The sequence below is a fragment of the Phacochoerus africanus genome, chromosome 4 (assembly GCF_016906955.1).
Source record: "Phacochoerus africanus isolate WHEZ1 chromosome 4, ROS_Pafr_v1, whole genome shotgun sequence".
Lineage (NCBI taxonomy): Eukaryota > Metazoa > Chordata > Mammalia > Artiodactyla > Suidae > Phacochoerus > Phacochoerus africanus.
The window spans coordinates 143843064-143857332 of record NC_062547.1 but is presented as its reverse complement, the minus strand read 5'-3'; the positions used below and the strand labels follow the sequence as shown (position 1 = coordinate 143857332).

Here is a 14269-nt window from a genome sequence, read left to right as displayed (position 1 = left end):
CGAGGCCAACCTTGCTCCCCAAGTTGTGGCACAGAGGCCGCCCGTAGGTAGTTTCACGGCAGGATCTCCCGACACCCGGCCTTCCCGGGGGGGGGGGGCTCCCTCTGCCTGGTTCCTCAACCCCCTTCAGTCACTCCTGCTCAGCCCCCCAGTCTCAACGCATAACCAAGGCTTCCTCTCAGAAAGACCTGCCTGAGGCCCAAACTGAAATCAGTGCTTCCTCCATCTTCCCATATATCCTCAGATCCCGCTTACATGTCCCTCCTAACTTTTATCAAAGACGCAAAGTGCGTGGGCTCTCTGCCCCCCCCCCCCAAACTGCGAGCTTCACCAGGGCAGGGAGGGCTGTCAGTCTCTCACTATCGGGTCCCCAGCGTCAGGGCAGGCCCCAGCAGAGAATATATGAATGAATGAATGAATAGATTTCTCTTAACTGTTATCCCCAAACGTCTCCTCTCTTTAGATTCCAAGTAGGAGTGGATAGGGGTCCCCAGCAGCCTCCCAGACCGTCATGCTCTGCTCAGACATCATCCAAGACTCCTCCCAGCTCAGGCCTGGGGGCTCCTTCGTGGTCCCACCCTTCCAGCAGAGCTGGGGTCTCCGCAGTCCTCCTTCCAGAAAGCTGACAAAAGACCAGGACTGGAAGGGACACTGTCTCCTGGCTAATTTCTCTAAGAAAGGAAACAGGACAGCCACGTCTCCAACCTCATCCTCACTTTCTTCCGCAGTTTAGAAAAGATTTCTTTATTCCCATCCTTTTAATTGTTTGAGCAAAGCCCACGAGCAACCACTGGCTGGAAAATGACTGCTTCAACTTTCCTGGCTTAACATCCTTGAATGACTTGCAAGAAACTGGTTTTGGGGGTTTGTGATGAGGAGATGAGGCGGTAGCAAAGAAGAAAGCCCTGAGTTTCGAAGATCTAGAGAGTCAGCAGTACAATTTACTTGATCGTTCATTTCTCGGGGGCAGAACCCTTAACCTCAATTTCTACGTCTGACAAGTAGGAATAATGACAGTGCGTTTTGATACCTGTAAAGGGAAGCTTGGAGCAATTGTACAATGCTCTGTTGTCACAGCAAAGAGTTTTTCTCTTGGCCTTGAGTGAGGTCTAAGCCCTGAAAGGAAAACTGAGGTTTTTCAAAGGGCAGGGCCTGCTCTGCCCCGAGGTGCTGAGTTAGGTCAGTCACACTTCAAAGGTGCGTTTGAGTAGCTAGAAGTCATTTTAGCCTGGGCTGGGTGACCTTGGGTTCAGGTCTGGGTCTGCAAAATGTCCCTTCCACAGCCTGTCTCCAGAGCCCCAGTCCCAGCTCCAGCCGAAGGCCAGACCTAAGGCCTGGGCTGGAAGCCTTTCATCAGCTCCATTGACAAGAGCCAAGCGCAGTCCAAGTGGCGTAGTAAGAAAAAGACAGCCTCCCAACCTCCCAGGGAAGCGAAAACACCAGCAAGACAAACCTTCCAGGGGATTCAGGCCCCTGCCCAGCTCTTAACCGCGCATCAAAGCTACCCCCTACCCGGCACTCCCCCGAGGCTACAGCCTCCTCCGTTCCTGGGCGGAGCTGGGCCTGCTGCGAGGGCTCCCCGCCTTCCCGGAGTCAGGCCTAATGGCGGGGGCTTCTCTTTTCACAGGCCAGGGTGGATGCGCTCCCCGCCCCCGCCCGCCCCCGCCGCCCCATCATCAACTGCAAAGAAAAGATCCCGGCCATTTCCATTTCCTCTGCGGCTCAGGAGCCCTGCTGTTATTTAATCCCGCGGCCACCCCAGCAGCATCCTCGGTGCGGCCGGCTCCACCCATCCACCTGGCCAATTCTCGACCGCTCCCACTTCCCCGGTGGGGCGCTAGTCGGGAGGTTGGGGAGAAGCGCCGACAGCAGCAAAGGGCTGTGGCCTTAGGTAGACAGAGGATCCTGAGGCCACGGACCCGGGAGGGCTGGGAAACGCACGGGGGTGAGAGGGGAGCACTAGCCTGGGCAGTAGAGGGCGGGTGGACGCTCGGGCACTGCGGACAGCATACTGGGGTCGGGGGAAACAGGGCGCTGCCCGGCGAGAGCCAGGTCTCTAGCTGAGCAGCCAGTATCACCCCGGGGGGTACTAGAGCCGGAAGAGGCCTCGGCCCAGTCGCTGTCCACACCCAAGAAATGGGGGGAGGGGTGGTCTGCATTTACTCCAGGGAGACTCAGCCTCAGGAAAGGAACCAGATTCCCTCAGCAACCCCCACTCCGCCCTTCTTTGATACGGATGTTTGACATTTTCTTCATTTTTGGTAAACACAGCCTCAAGACCCCTCCCCCTCGACGCTGCTAATCTTCGAGAAAGAGAAAGCCCGCAGCAGGGGTCTTCCCGTTCCCCCGCCCTCCGGACTGCCTGTGGCGAGTAGAGATCCCTAGATCTAGGTGTGTCATCCCCCACCCAGCTCTCAGCCCAGGACCCGGAGGCCGCAGTGCCCTCCGCCCCCCAGCAACACTGACAGTTCCAGCCCAGGCCCGCAGTGGCGTGAAGGTGGCCTTTACCTCCTCTCGCAGGCTGGGAGGGGGTATAGCCAGCGCAGCTGAGCCAGCTGCAGCAGTCGCCGCCGCCCTCCATTCATAAAAGAAAAAAAAAAGAAAGAAAGAAAGAAAGAAAAAGGCAACAACAACCTCCACCCCTCTTTGTAAAAGAACGACGGCCCTAGAAGAGCGAGAGCCAGCCCCAGCAATCACGGGTTAAGTTCTTTTCCGGCCCCCCATTCATAAAAAAAGGAGCGCGGCGCATGCGCGCGCGGGGTCTCTTGTGCCCACCCATTCATAGAATCGTGAACGGCGCGCGTGCGCACTAGAGTTCCCTTCCCTCCCATTCATAAAAAAGCCATTTTCCCAGGCAGTGGTTGCAACATCGCCGCCGAGGCAGCGAGAGGGGCTGACAGCGCGGAGCTGGCGCTGCCGAGCGCAAGGAGCCGTGCCGGTTCCTCCGGCCGACGTCTGCGAGGACACCGGCGTCTGACTCGCTCGGCTTCGGGGATCTACACAGAGGTGGAGCAATGCTTGTGACTCTGCGGCTCCTCAAAGTAAGTCTCTGGCCGGTTTCGGGATGTGTAGCTGACCCCCTCTGAGCCGGGACGCGACTCCCTCTCGGGCTGGGGCAAATGGTGCGCTATTTCTGGGCGCGCCTCAGTGTTCCTTCCCTCTTCCTGCGCCTCCCGGAGCTGCTGCGGAGCGCCGCAACTCCCTGACGCCCTCGGCTGGGCCGGCAAGGCGCCGGGGGTGTTCACAGCCTGGCACCGGCGTTCCCGACCCCCAGGCATTGCCAAGCCCGTCTTCCCCGCCCTCTACGGCTCGGAAGCCCCGTGCATGTCCCAGGAGTTTGCCTGTGGCCTGCCCTCTTTGCTCCTGCCACCACCCACCTCGGGCGCCGGAACAGGAGGCTCTCGGCTCCATCAGGAACCACCTCTTGGGTCCGGCGGGCGCCCTCGCCCTGGGCGGCTCGCCCACCCCGGGCTCGCTGCCCACGGTGCCAGCTCTGCCGTAGATCTCCCCAGTCCGCCGCAGCGGCCTATGCTCGACGTAGGTTTTTCTTTCCCCTTCGGAGCCGTGACGGACTGGGGTTTTCTTCCCTGCTGCCTCCCCCTCGATGGTCAGCGCGGCGCTGGCCCAGGACTGGGCATTTCTGCTCGTTTTCTCTTTGGCGAGGCGGTTCCTCGCCGTCTGACCTTTGCTCTGCTGCCGCATTTTATGCTGTGCAACTGCGTTGCAGTTGCCTTTCCCTTCCCTGGCCTCTGCGGGGCCCGGGGCTTCTCGGCCTCCTCGTGTCTCCCTGTCCCCGGGCACCGAGCTGTGCCAGGCCTCGAGGCCGCCGGGCCGCACTGGGGCTGTGGTGGGGGCTGAAGGTGCGTTTACATAACGCCGCCGGGCGTGTGGGAGCTGGAGGAAGAGGTTGCGTGCGTAGGAGAGATAAGGCTCTCGCTTTCCCTCCTTTCTTGGTGGTACCAGGCTTGACATCCCTGAGAAGAGAGAAGGAGAGAGACGGTACGTTTTGAAAATTCTGAATTGCCAAGGCTCCCGGGGTGGGGGGACAATGAAGGGGAGTGAGGGCAGGTTTGGCCAGCTTGGCTCCATCATGGGCTAGGGCCGTGCCCAGCTCCCTCTCCATTGCAGATGATCAAAAAGCGTTTAGACAGTAGCTGCTCTTGTGCAAGAATTGAGTTTCTCAATTCTCTTTGATTGGGGGCTGGGGGGTTGTGGGCAGAGGAGGCAAGAGAGGCGGAAAATGGTTGCGTGGCTTGATAGGTTGAGCGATGGACGGGAGAAGTGAGCCAGGCTGGAGGGGCTGGATTGGGGGGCAAGAGGGGAAGGCTGCTGGCTGCCTCATTCAGCAGCTGCTGGATGGGTATCCATATTGCCAGGCCTGGATGAGGGTAGAAGGCTGCCTTCTGGCGCATCCAGTCTCCAGGAGCCCCCCAGCCTGATTCACTCTTAAAGGAACCTTGTGGGTTCAGTGGGGATGCCCAGGCCCGGTGTGAACCCCCTCTTTCCTGCTTCCAAACCAGTGACTGACATGGTACTTTCCAGTTTGGGGAGGGGTGAGAGCAAGGGCCTGTCGTCTGTCTGGTTAGCTGACCAGGCTCTCCAGTATCACCTCCCCCCCCCCCCAGCCTCTTGGGGATTCAAAGCTGGGAGGCGGCACAGGCCTAGAGCATTTTAGGAAATGTGCGTTTATCAATCTCTTAATAAGCTCCGTCTGCCTGAGGCCCTACCCAATATTGCACTGGAGATTTCACAATGTTTAGAGTTCCCTGGATCTTCACCCAAATGGAGCATAAACATCTGAAAATTTCCTTTTTTTCCCCTCGATGTGGGTGGGGGGGGGCGGCCATTGATCCCCCTTCCTTTCCCTTTTTCTCCAGTTGTAGACGTGTCCAGAGTGAAATCCCTTGGCCTCTTTCCCCACCCTTAGGAGGGTCCTCACTTGCCGGAAAGCTCCCGATGTATCCTAATATGAACAGTGCACATCCTGACCAACCGGGCTGTGTGGCCAGTACTGCCTAGGGGGCATTCGGGTGGTGGATTTCTGAAGTCTCCTGGATGGAGAAATATTGGTCAGCTCGAAGGAGGAGGACTTGAAAGACATCTCTTGGTTATCTTCCTCTGTAGAGTCTTTTTTTTTTTTTTTCTGTGCAGAGGAGGTGCTCTGGTGCTCACTCCCTGTGACCTTTTCCAGATTACCTTCTGAAACGGCGACCTCTCCTTAAAGTTTTGGTGGGAAGAGACAGAACACATGGAACAGAGTGATTCCTGGTTAAAGTAGGGCAGGGGCTGGGGGCATGTGGAGCAACTCAAGGTCATTTTTCTTCTCATCCTTCCGGAATAGTTGGAAAGAGGAGGCTCCCCCACTCTGGGAAACCAGGCATAGCCTCTGCCTGGAGGTTTGGCCGACTCAAATAACAAACGAAGGCAGCCTTTCAGTGCCAATTTCGAAAGTCAGTGATTTTCACATTAAGGGAGGAAGAAACACCCATTCCAACCTCCAGAATTGGCCCTTGAGGTGTGGGGCTCTGAGGTTTCATCCCTCAGGAGCAGGGGTGAGGAATTCCCTTCCAGCTCCTGATGCTATGAGTCCCTTTGTGTGGCTTCTCCCAGCCCCCAGTTTGGAGCCCCCCCCCCCCAAGCATTTTTCTTCCCCCAGGCCATCCTCTTGGGTGGGGCTCAGCCACTGGTACCAGGAGGCTCAGAAAGGAGCCTCTTTCCCTTTGGAGAAGAGGGTCACTGTTCTTAGAAAGTTAAGGCATTCAAAGGGGTTCTGCCTCCAGAATGCCTGTCACTTAGCCCCTCCTGAGCTGGAAGTCCCCTTGTGAGGAAAACCACTGGATCTAAGGCTAGAAAGGGAACATTTTGGATTGGAGAGGTCGCCGGGACCATGGTTAAGAGCAGAGATGCTTCTGTCTCATGGCCAACCTGGAGCTACCTGACCGAAGGGGAAGCGGTGACTCATTGGAATATATTTTCGCTCTTCCCAAAGAGCCAGAAAGAAGGTGATACAGGACAAGCCACTGAAAACTATGACTTCTTCCAAACCAACACAGCGGCTGGGTCCCAGCAGACGAATGGCTAGGAAAGGTCCTCCTCTTTGGGCCTGAAGCTCCCCATCTGCAGCGTAGGGAGGAGAACCTGCTTCTGGGGGACCAGGGCCAGCAGAGGAGCCAGCAAGCCTTGACCCCCAGTAGGAAGGCGTGGCTGTAAGGGAGCCCCTTCCTCCACAGGAGATGTGGGTGCTGCGGGATGCCAGAGGCGAGGATTCTTGGCTCTCAGGGACCTGGGGCCACCCAGCAGATCCGGACAGCTGACACGGCTGGGGATGTATCCGGGACATGTGGCTGGGTTTAAGAGGCTCCCCCGTTCAGCTGTGTGATCGCGATTGTTCTCTCCAAGGACAGACCGTGGAGGAAGCGAGGGCACTGGGGAGGGAGCACAGATGTGCTGGAGCTCGCGGAGGAGGGAAGGGGCCCTTCTGGGGCAGGTGGCCATTTGCAGAAGTGGTTTCCCCCTTTCTCTGGTTGGGGGAAGGGGGGGGTCATTTCCCGTCCCATCCCAGGAGTAAGCCAAGATCTATTATTACGAGTTCAAGGCTTAGGGGACAGGGGTGAGATACATAAAATCACCTTGGTGTCAGGGAGAGAGGGTCCTTCCCTGGGGTTTAGGTTTCTGGCCCCCCCCTCCCCCCGAAACTCTGACGTGGGCCACTGGTGCCCCAACTGTACCAGTAGTTAACAGTCTTCTTCTAGTCCCGTTCTTTTCTCACTCTTGACTTCTAATCCCTCTTTAAGGAGATCTGAGCAGGCAGTAATTATGAGGATAATACTTGGAAGCCAGAATTTGTAAGAATAGCCCACAGCTGAAGTACCTACCACAGGACCTTTCCCCCCTCTCACCCTTGCACTGAGGCTTTCGGAGCTCGGCCGATTGGTTGCAGAAAAAGAAGAGAGGAGGGCTGGGAACTGACAACTGATGATGGGACAAAGGGAGGAGAAACAGCTGGTTACTTCCGTGGTCTCTGACAGGTTGTGGCCGCAGGTCAGCTCCTTCGGGCTGGTGCTACAGTGGGGAGGTTGGGGCGGGGGTGGGGGGGGAACCACGATTCTCGGAAAATTCCAGCTGTCTCAAAGGCTTTGTTATCATCAGAGATGCAGAGGTGGGTTTTTTTCTTCAGTAGAAGGCAAGTCCCTGGCTTTCCTCATCCACCCCCACCCCCCGCGCCCAGCTTGAAAGTCCTTTTGAAGCAACACATCATTATTTGCTTGGTGCTTAATGTCCTAGCTGGGATGCTGTCCCAAAGAGCCCAAGTGATAGCGGTAGAGAGTGGTAGGCAGGCTCTCTGACAGCCTGAGCTGTTAAAGGGTTAAAACCTTCCCTGCAAGCACCTGCTGGGACTGAATGGGGCGGGGCAAACTGCCCGTTCATTCATAGCCTCTTGCCAGTTTGGCATTAGCTGACCTGTTGTTTTCAAAGTACAACCGTCAGGTTTTCCTAATATTTCCCAACTCCTGTCCCCAGGGGAAGGGGTGGGTGGGTGGAGCGGACACTTACCCTGCCTCTTGATTCTTTGCAGCCAGGCTGCATTGAGCTGTCTCCTGTCCTGATGCTCACAGCCCCTCCCCGCCTGCAGGTACACAGGCAGTGTCAGGCTCAGGGTCCAAGCTGTGTGTTCTGGGTTTTTCACTACCCTGCCGACTGAGTATGCTGGGACTCTCTTCTGCCTTTCTCTTATCCTAGCTCCCCGTTCCTGTCCCCACAGCCCTGGACCTGTCCAGGATGCCCCATCCAAGATTGTGCCCTGGGGACCCTGAAGTTGAGCTTTCTAGGTGGGAGGAGAGAATTCCTGCCCCTCCTTTTGGGGACTGCTTTATGGTGACATCCATTCAACCGTGAGAAAACTAAAAATGAAAACACTTAGTAAAACGGGGTGCATGAGGTGACGGAAGGGGGTGCCAACAGAGGCTGAACTGGAGGTGAAGCTATCAGGAGTCCTGAGCCTTCCTTTAGTGACAGATTTCAAACTCCCAGCCTGCACTCTCCACACCGAAAATTCCCCTAAGTGGGGGCCAGTCTGATGACAGCCTTGTCTGGCTTCAGTTCCCGGTTGGTTTGGTTAAGAGCCCAAAGATGGCCTGATGAGGTTCCCGAGGGCTGGTGACAGACCGGGGCGGGGGGGTGGGCGGCCGGGGGAGACCGGATGACGGACACTGACAGAGTTCATGGCTATGAACAAGAATGGTGCTTTCGTGCTTTTCCACGAATACCCAGAAGTTACTGCAAGCCTGGGCTGCAGGGCTGAAGTCTCTGGAGCTTTGGCCATCTGGGTTCAAAGCCTGTCCTGACCTTGCTCTGTGACCCTTTGTTGTTCCATTTCTTCCTCTGCAGAAGGAATGCTATCCTCCCAAGGTGATGGTAAAGATCGAAGGAGAAAATCACTCAGGGATTAGCACATAGCCTTGACACCAAAACCTGTTTCATAAATGCACGCTGCTTCCCTAGTGATTAATTCTTATTATTAGAAAGTTGGAGTGGAAGTTTCTTTTCTTCATGCCAATCCATAAGGCTGCCACCTCACATTCGATAGAGGTGCTTCTCGGCCTAAGTGGAGTGCTGGCTTTGTTTCTCTGTCCAGTCTTCCAAATTGGCCATCCGTTTCCCGCACCGCCTAAATGAGGCAAAGCCTGCTCTCTTCCTATTTAGAGTCTAAATCTCTTCTTGCCTTGCAGGGGAAGCCGGGAGTACAGAGTTAACTGCACTTAAGTTGGGCAGTGCTGCTCAGACCGCAGGGTGGGTGTGTCTCCGTGAGTAGAGATGGATCTTCTAAACCAACGGAGGGGACTGGGGGTTTAGGAGACTTCATTTAGCTGTGCTGAGGGGGTTATCAGACAGGCGATCGGCAATTTGTTTTTCTTGTCAGCCAAATGAATTCAACCCTCCTATGGAGGATCCCGGCTCATTGGGAGGCAGAGCCATGAGGCCTGAGTGTTTGGAGGGCTACAGCTCGGGGCCAGCTGCTGCGTTTGTGGCTGGAAGGAACCCTGCGTGAGGGCTCTGATGGGGAAGAAGCATTTAGGATATGCCTACTGGGGCCATCTTGGATGCTGCATGTCCCAAGAGAGCTGAGTCATCATGGAGCAAGCTCCCCCCACATCTGGCCCTGACTGCAGACCCCCAGATGTTGACAGCTGCCTCTGGAGGCTGATGGGCGCCTGCTCATGCCAATATCCCCCTTGCTTGCCAGCCCTGCTCCCACCTTGGCTTCCTGGTGGGACTTTTCCATGGACTTTGCCCACGAATCTGCTTTGTGATGCCAGCGCCTATTAAAGTCCCTGAGCAGCGCCCATGCCTTTTGCTTCACCCATAGGAAGTGTGCCAGGTTCTAAAGGACCCCAGGAAAGGAACTGGGGGAAGGAGAGGGGATAATCCGCCTAGGGGAGGGAGTACCCGTGCTTGGCCCATGGCATGGCAATTCCCAGTCCTGGTCCTAAGAGACAAAAGCCCAGTTACGTGGGGCCATACAGCCTTCAAACTGCCACTGACGTGTTGTTGGCAGGACCCTGAGTAGTGGTGACCTGAGCTTCTGAAATAAGGGAATGGTGTTGTCTTTGTTCGGGGTGGGGGTTCTGGCTGAGGCACCTCTTGGCTGGCGCCAGAGCGTCTCATCCTGTGCCTCTGGCAGCGTTTTCCATTCTACTGCCTCATCACACCTTTTCCTCCAGGCAAAGGGCCGGGACCCGGGGCTCCTAACCCTCTTCTCTTGACCCCCAAATCCATTTATTCCAGAAGCAAGGCTTTGGAACCCCTGCCAGGAATAAATAAGTGGGCTGAGAGAGCAGTCCCTGAACTCGGGCCCTGCAGCCAACCTGATCCTTGGGGAAAAACTCTCCATACATGCCTAACTGGCATTCCCCATCTAGCCCTGACCCCAGGATGTCCAAAGGAGGCTGTCTTGGCAAATAACTCCTTGTTGATGGCAGACCTGCCAGATACAAAAGTCTAACCCCACCCTGGGGAAGCCTCCTCTTTCAAAATGATGGGACGCCTCTAAGCCCTTCCCTCCCTGACCATTCAACCACTTCTGATCAAACTGTTGTTTCTAAGCTGGGGATGTATGATGCAGAGTTTGTCCAGAAAGCTTTTCTTCCCCAATCTTTGTTCCTTCCTGTAGACACCGATGAGTATGGAGGGGTCCAGGACCAGGTGTTACTCTCCTGTACGTAACTGGAACACGGGGATGAGCAGCTGCATCCCAAGTCTGGAGGGATATGGAGTTAGAGCTGGAATCCCAGCCACATCCCCTTCTTAGGCATCACCTCTGAGGCAAGATGAGTAGTAGAGGCAGGCTCACCCAAGTAGACCCTCGTTAGCATCTTGAAAAGGCATTTACCAAAACCCACCCGGAACACATTAAACCGAGGGTCTTTTTTCTTTTTTCTCCAAAGGTGGTTCTTGTCCTCTTGTCTCTGCGCCCTAGTTATCCACGCCGTGCCTCATCCCCAAGCCCAGTGGAATCTTCCCAGAGTCTAATCTTTCTCTGGGATTCCAAATCGTGTCCCCTTGGGCAGAGGTCTTGGCCTCTGCTGCTATTTCTTTAAATTGATCTCCAGCCGAATTCTGAACGCAAAGGTCAGCAGGCGAGGAAATGGCACTTCTAATAGAAAACAATGTGCACTTTCTAAATTTGAACCAAGCCGTTTCCGCTCTTTGATTTAAGTGACTTCCTGGGGTTCCATGTCAGGCACTGCAGTTGAATCTCTGGCCGGATTCCAACTTAAAATTGTACTCTCTCGGTGAAATTAGAAACTGATCCAGGGTTGGCTTAGCTATTCTAGTAAATAGCATTTAGGCTGAATGTTCAGCTCAGCACTTGGAAATGGGTGATGTGAGTGCCTCTCGGAGGATTTCCCATCCAAGTTGTCAGCAGCGCACCTACTCGGGTTATTAGCCACTGGAGGTTGCTGCACGTAGAAGTGCTGATGAGGAGTTCCCGTCGTGGCACCGCGGAAAGGAATCCGACTAGGAACCGTGAGGGTGCGGGTTCGATCCCTAGCCTCGCTCAGCAGGTGAAGGATCGGCCTTGCCATGAGCTGTGGTGTTAGGTCGCAGGCACGGCCTGGGTCTGGCACTGCTGTGGCTGTGGCGTAGGCTGGTAGCTACAGCTCCAATTTGACCCCTAGCCTGGGAACCTCCATATGCTGCGGTGTGGCCCTAAAAAGCCAGAAAGAAAAAAAAAGGTGCTGGTGATAGGTTACTGTCCTGGATGTAGAGGCATCTTCATTCTCTTCGGACTCTCTGAAATAAAGGCTTTGGTTTATCCAGCTGATAAACTCCATGGGAGCCTCCAAGGACTGGCTGTCGTGGTCACCACATCCCCAGCACTTGGCACCATGCTTTGGCACTTATTAGTGCTTATTAGTGCTCCGGAAATCTAGACTGTTGCTCTCTGGGATAGTGATAAATTAAAGTGTGTGTTCTACACCAGGCAAGATGCCACATCCTGGATATGCATTTTCCCATTTAATCCTCCTAAGAACCCATTTTACAGATGGCAGTACTAAGGCACGGAGGTCAAAGAACCTCATTCACAGCCACACTGCTAGGCAGAGGTGAGAATTTGAACTTGGATCTCATTCCAGAGTCGCTTAAGCTCTCTCTTAAATCAGGAGCGTGTTTCCCTGGGATTTTAACAATGAACTAGGACCACAAGGGGTCTGAGCCCTACTTCTGCTACTGATGGTTTTGTGTGACTTGGGACAAATTACTTTGAACATGAGCGTCCTTCAACTAGAAAAAGGCAATTGATGCATAGTTATGGTTTAGATTTATCGTGAAGAGTCAATGTCTTAATAAACATGGTGCTTGGGAGAGTTTCGGGCACAGAGTAAGCGTTAAATAAGCTACTTCTACCATGTACTGCTGTTGTTACTGTGATGATTCATCATCTAAGCCTTAACGCTGCAGAGTCCACAAAGGAATCCCAGTTGCCATTTCATCTGGGCTCCCAAGGACCTGAGGGGGCACGGGGGTATTAACTAGCCGCATACTGATGCCTGAAATCCGTTCTCTCCTCCTTCCCCCGCCCCACCCCCCAGGGCCCCTAGAAGCCTGTTTCTCCGCACAGCCCAGAACCTCAGGCCCCATGGAGCCCCCAATCCCACAGAGCGTCGCCCTGACTCCCAGCTCGGTCATGGTCCAGCCCCTTCTGGACAGCCGTATGGCCCACAGCCGGCTCCAGCACCCGCTCACCATCCTCCCCATCGACCAGATGAAGACCAGCCACGTGGAGAACGACTACATAGACAGCCCTGGCTTGGCCCCCGCCACTGGCCCCAAGCGGACCCGGAGCGGAGCCCCGGAGCTGGCCCCGACGCCCGCCCGCTGTGACCAGGATGTCACCCACCACTGGATCTCCTTCAGCGGCCGCCCCAGCTCCGTGAGCAGCAGCAGCAGCACCTCCTCTGACCAGCGCCTCTTAGACCACATGGCCCCACCGCCCGTGGCCGACCAGGCCTCCCCGAGGGCCGTGCGCATCCAGCCCAAGGTGATCCACTGCAAGCCGCTGGACCTCAAGGGCCCGGCCGTGCCCCCAGAGCTGGACAAGCACTTCTTGCTGTGCGAGGCCTGCGGCAAGTGCAAGTGCAAGGAGTGCTCGTCGCCCCGGACGTTGCCCTCCTGCTGGGTCTGCAACCAGGAGTGCCTGTGCTCCGCGCAGACCCTGGTCAACTACGGCACCTGCATGTGCCTCGTGCAGGGCGTCTTCTACCACTGCACCAACGAGGACGACGAGGGCTCCTGCGCCGACCACCCGTGCTCCTGCTCCCGCTCAAACTGCTGCGCCCGCTGGTCCTTCATGGGCGCCCTCTCCCTGGTGCTGCCCTGCCTGCTCTGCTACCTGCCCGCCACTGGCTGCGTGAAGCTGGCCCAGCGCGGCTACGACCGCCTGCGCCGCCCCGGGTGCCGCTGCAAGCACACGAACAGCGTCATCTGCAAGGCGGCCGCCGGGGACGCCAAGGCCAGCAGACCCGACAAGCCTTTCTGACACTCAGGGCCGAAGCCCCGGCGCTCCCCCTGGAAACCCGGTACCCTCGTGACACCTGGGAAGACCCTCGCAGCGGGGACCAGAGGCTCTCGCATCCTGGGGCGGACCCGGCTGGTCTGCCCATCCCACCTCCCCCCGCCACCCCACCAAGCTTCAGAAAAAACAGAGCAGCCGTCGCCCACCCCGCTCTCCCTCCAAAGGCTGAAGAAGCACTTTGGGGTGTTTTTCAGGGTCTTGGGACTTTGCGTGGAACGGACAGTGGCAGAGGCGTGGTATGGTTTGGGGGCGACTTTTCTTTTTCAGAAGATGGAGCACAGATGTGGCCACATCCGGAAGCTGCAGCTGCTCGAATGCCTTCCCAGGCCCCCCTCCGCCCGCCCTCTCTCCTCGCTCTTTTTCTGCATTCTTTCTGGCTGCCTGGGAAGCATTGGGAACTGAGTGGCCAGGGGACCTTGGAAGAAAACCCTCGGAGTCCTGATGTCCCCTCCCAGCCTCCACCCCTCCTCCACCCTGGTTCGCCCCGACGTCTTGGGGAAGGTATAGACCCTGAGAAGCCCTGTTGTATATACACACCTGGGAGCCCCCCTCGTTCCTCGCTCTGCCTCCCTGGAGCCATGGATGGATTTAGGAACTACTGCACCGTACATTTTTCTGCCTTCCAGCTTCCGCACTAACTCGGGGGTCGGGGGGAAAAGGGAGGGTGTTCCACTCCTAACACCGTCCTTCGGTTCTTACAGAGTCACAGACTCAACCTGCCCGCTATGTGTCCCGAGGTCTCTCTGCCCAGACCCTTTCCAGAAACTTCACGGGTAGAGAAGCCCAGGGCGGGCGAACGCAAGACCAAATACCATTTTGCCAATGAGTCTGAGGCTGCGGTCTCCGGATCCAGTCGTTATGTTTTTATAGAATCATTAAACCAGATGCTAACGGTGTTTTAAAAATAATAATAATAAAACATTTGCTTCCTTTTGGGCCACCCCCAGGAAGGGCTGATTTCAAAATCTGGGGGGGCGAGCAACCTCAAGGAGCACAATCCCCCTCCCCACCAAGAAGGATTTTCACAGCGGAGTGACAGTGGAGGCGAGCTGGGTGTGGTGTTTCTTCTGTCCCGATGCTGCTGCTTGCTGTCATAGGCTTTGTGTACAGTGTCTGTATCTTTACTGTAAATAGACAGATGATGGAAACAGAGTCTATTTTAGTGTTAGGAAGCCCTGGCGGGGTTGTCAG

The 14269-nt window shown here is 56.0% G+C and overlaps 1 protein-coding gene and 1 long non-coding RNA gene across 4 annotated transcripts in view; one reads left to right on the top strand and one right to left on the bottom strand.

Annotated features, from left to right (window-relative positions):
- Window positions 1–2649, bottom strand: part of LOC125126472 (uncharacterized) — a 57046-nt gene extending 54397 nt beyond the window's left edge. For both annotated transcript variants that reach the window (XR_007134637.1, XR_007134638.1), the window contains exon 1: window positions 2509–2649. This is a non-coding gene — a long non-coding RNA (uncharacterized LOC125126472). The remainder of the gene's footprint in view (window positions 1–2508) is intronic.
- Window positions 2650–2835: 186 nt separating this feature from the next.
- On the top strand, window positions 2836–14018 carry SPRY4 (sprouty RTK signaling antagonist 4). Of its 2 annotated transcripts, none has more exons than XM_047778923.1 (2): window positions 2836–3041; window positions 12096–14018. In XM_047778923.1, the coding sequence occupies exon 2, from the start codon at window positions 12143–12145 to the stop codon at window positions 13040–13042; it is 900 nt and encodes a 299-aa protein (XP_047634879.1). In that variant the 5' UTR covers window positions 2836–3041; window positions 12096–12142; the 3' UTR covers window positions 13043–14018. The 2 variants fall into 2 exon arrangements, with proteins under 2 accessions (XP_047634879.1, XP_047634878.1); XM_047778922.1 differs by lacking the exon at window positions 2836–3041 and adding an exon at window positions 3350–3999.
- Window positions 14019–14269: the final 251 nt, after the last annotated feature.

What these genes read in the sequence shown, in the direction of transcription:
- SPRY4 (XM_047778923.1), top strand. Translation starts at nt 12,143, where the DNA reads ATGGAGCCCCCAATCCCACAGAGCGTCGCCCTGACTCCCAGCTCGGTC.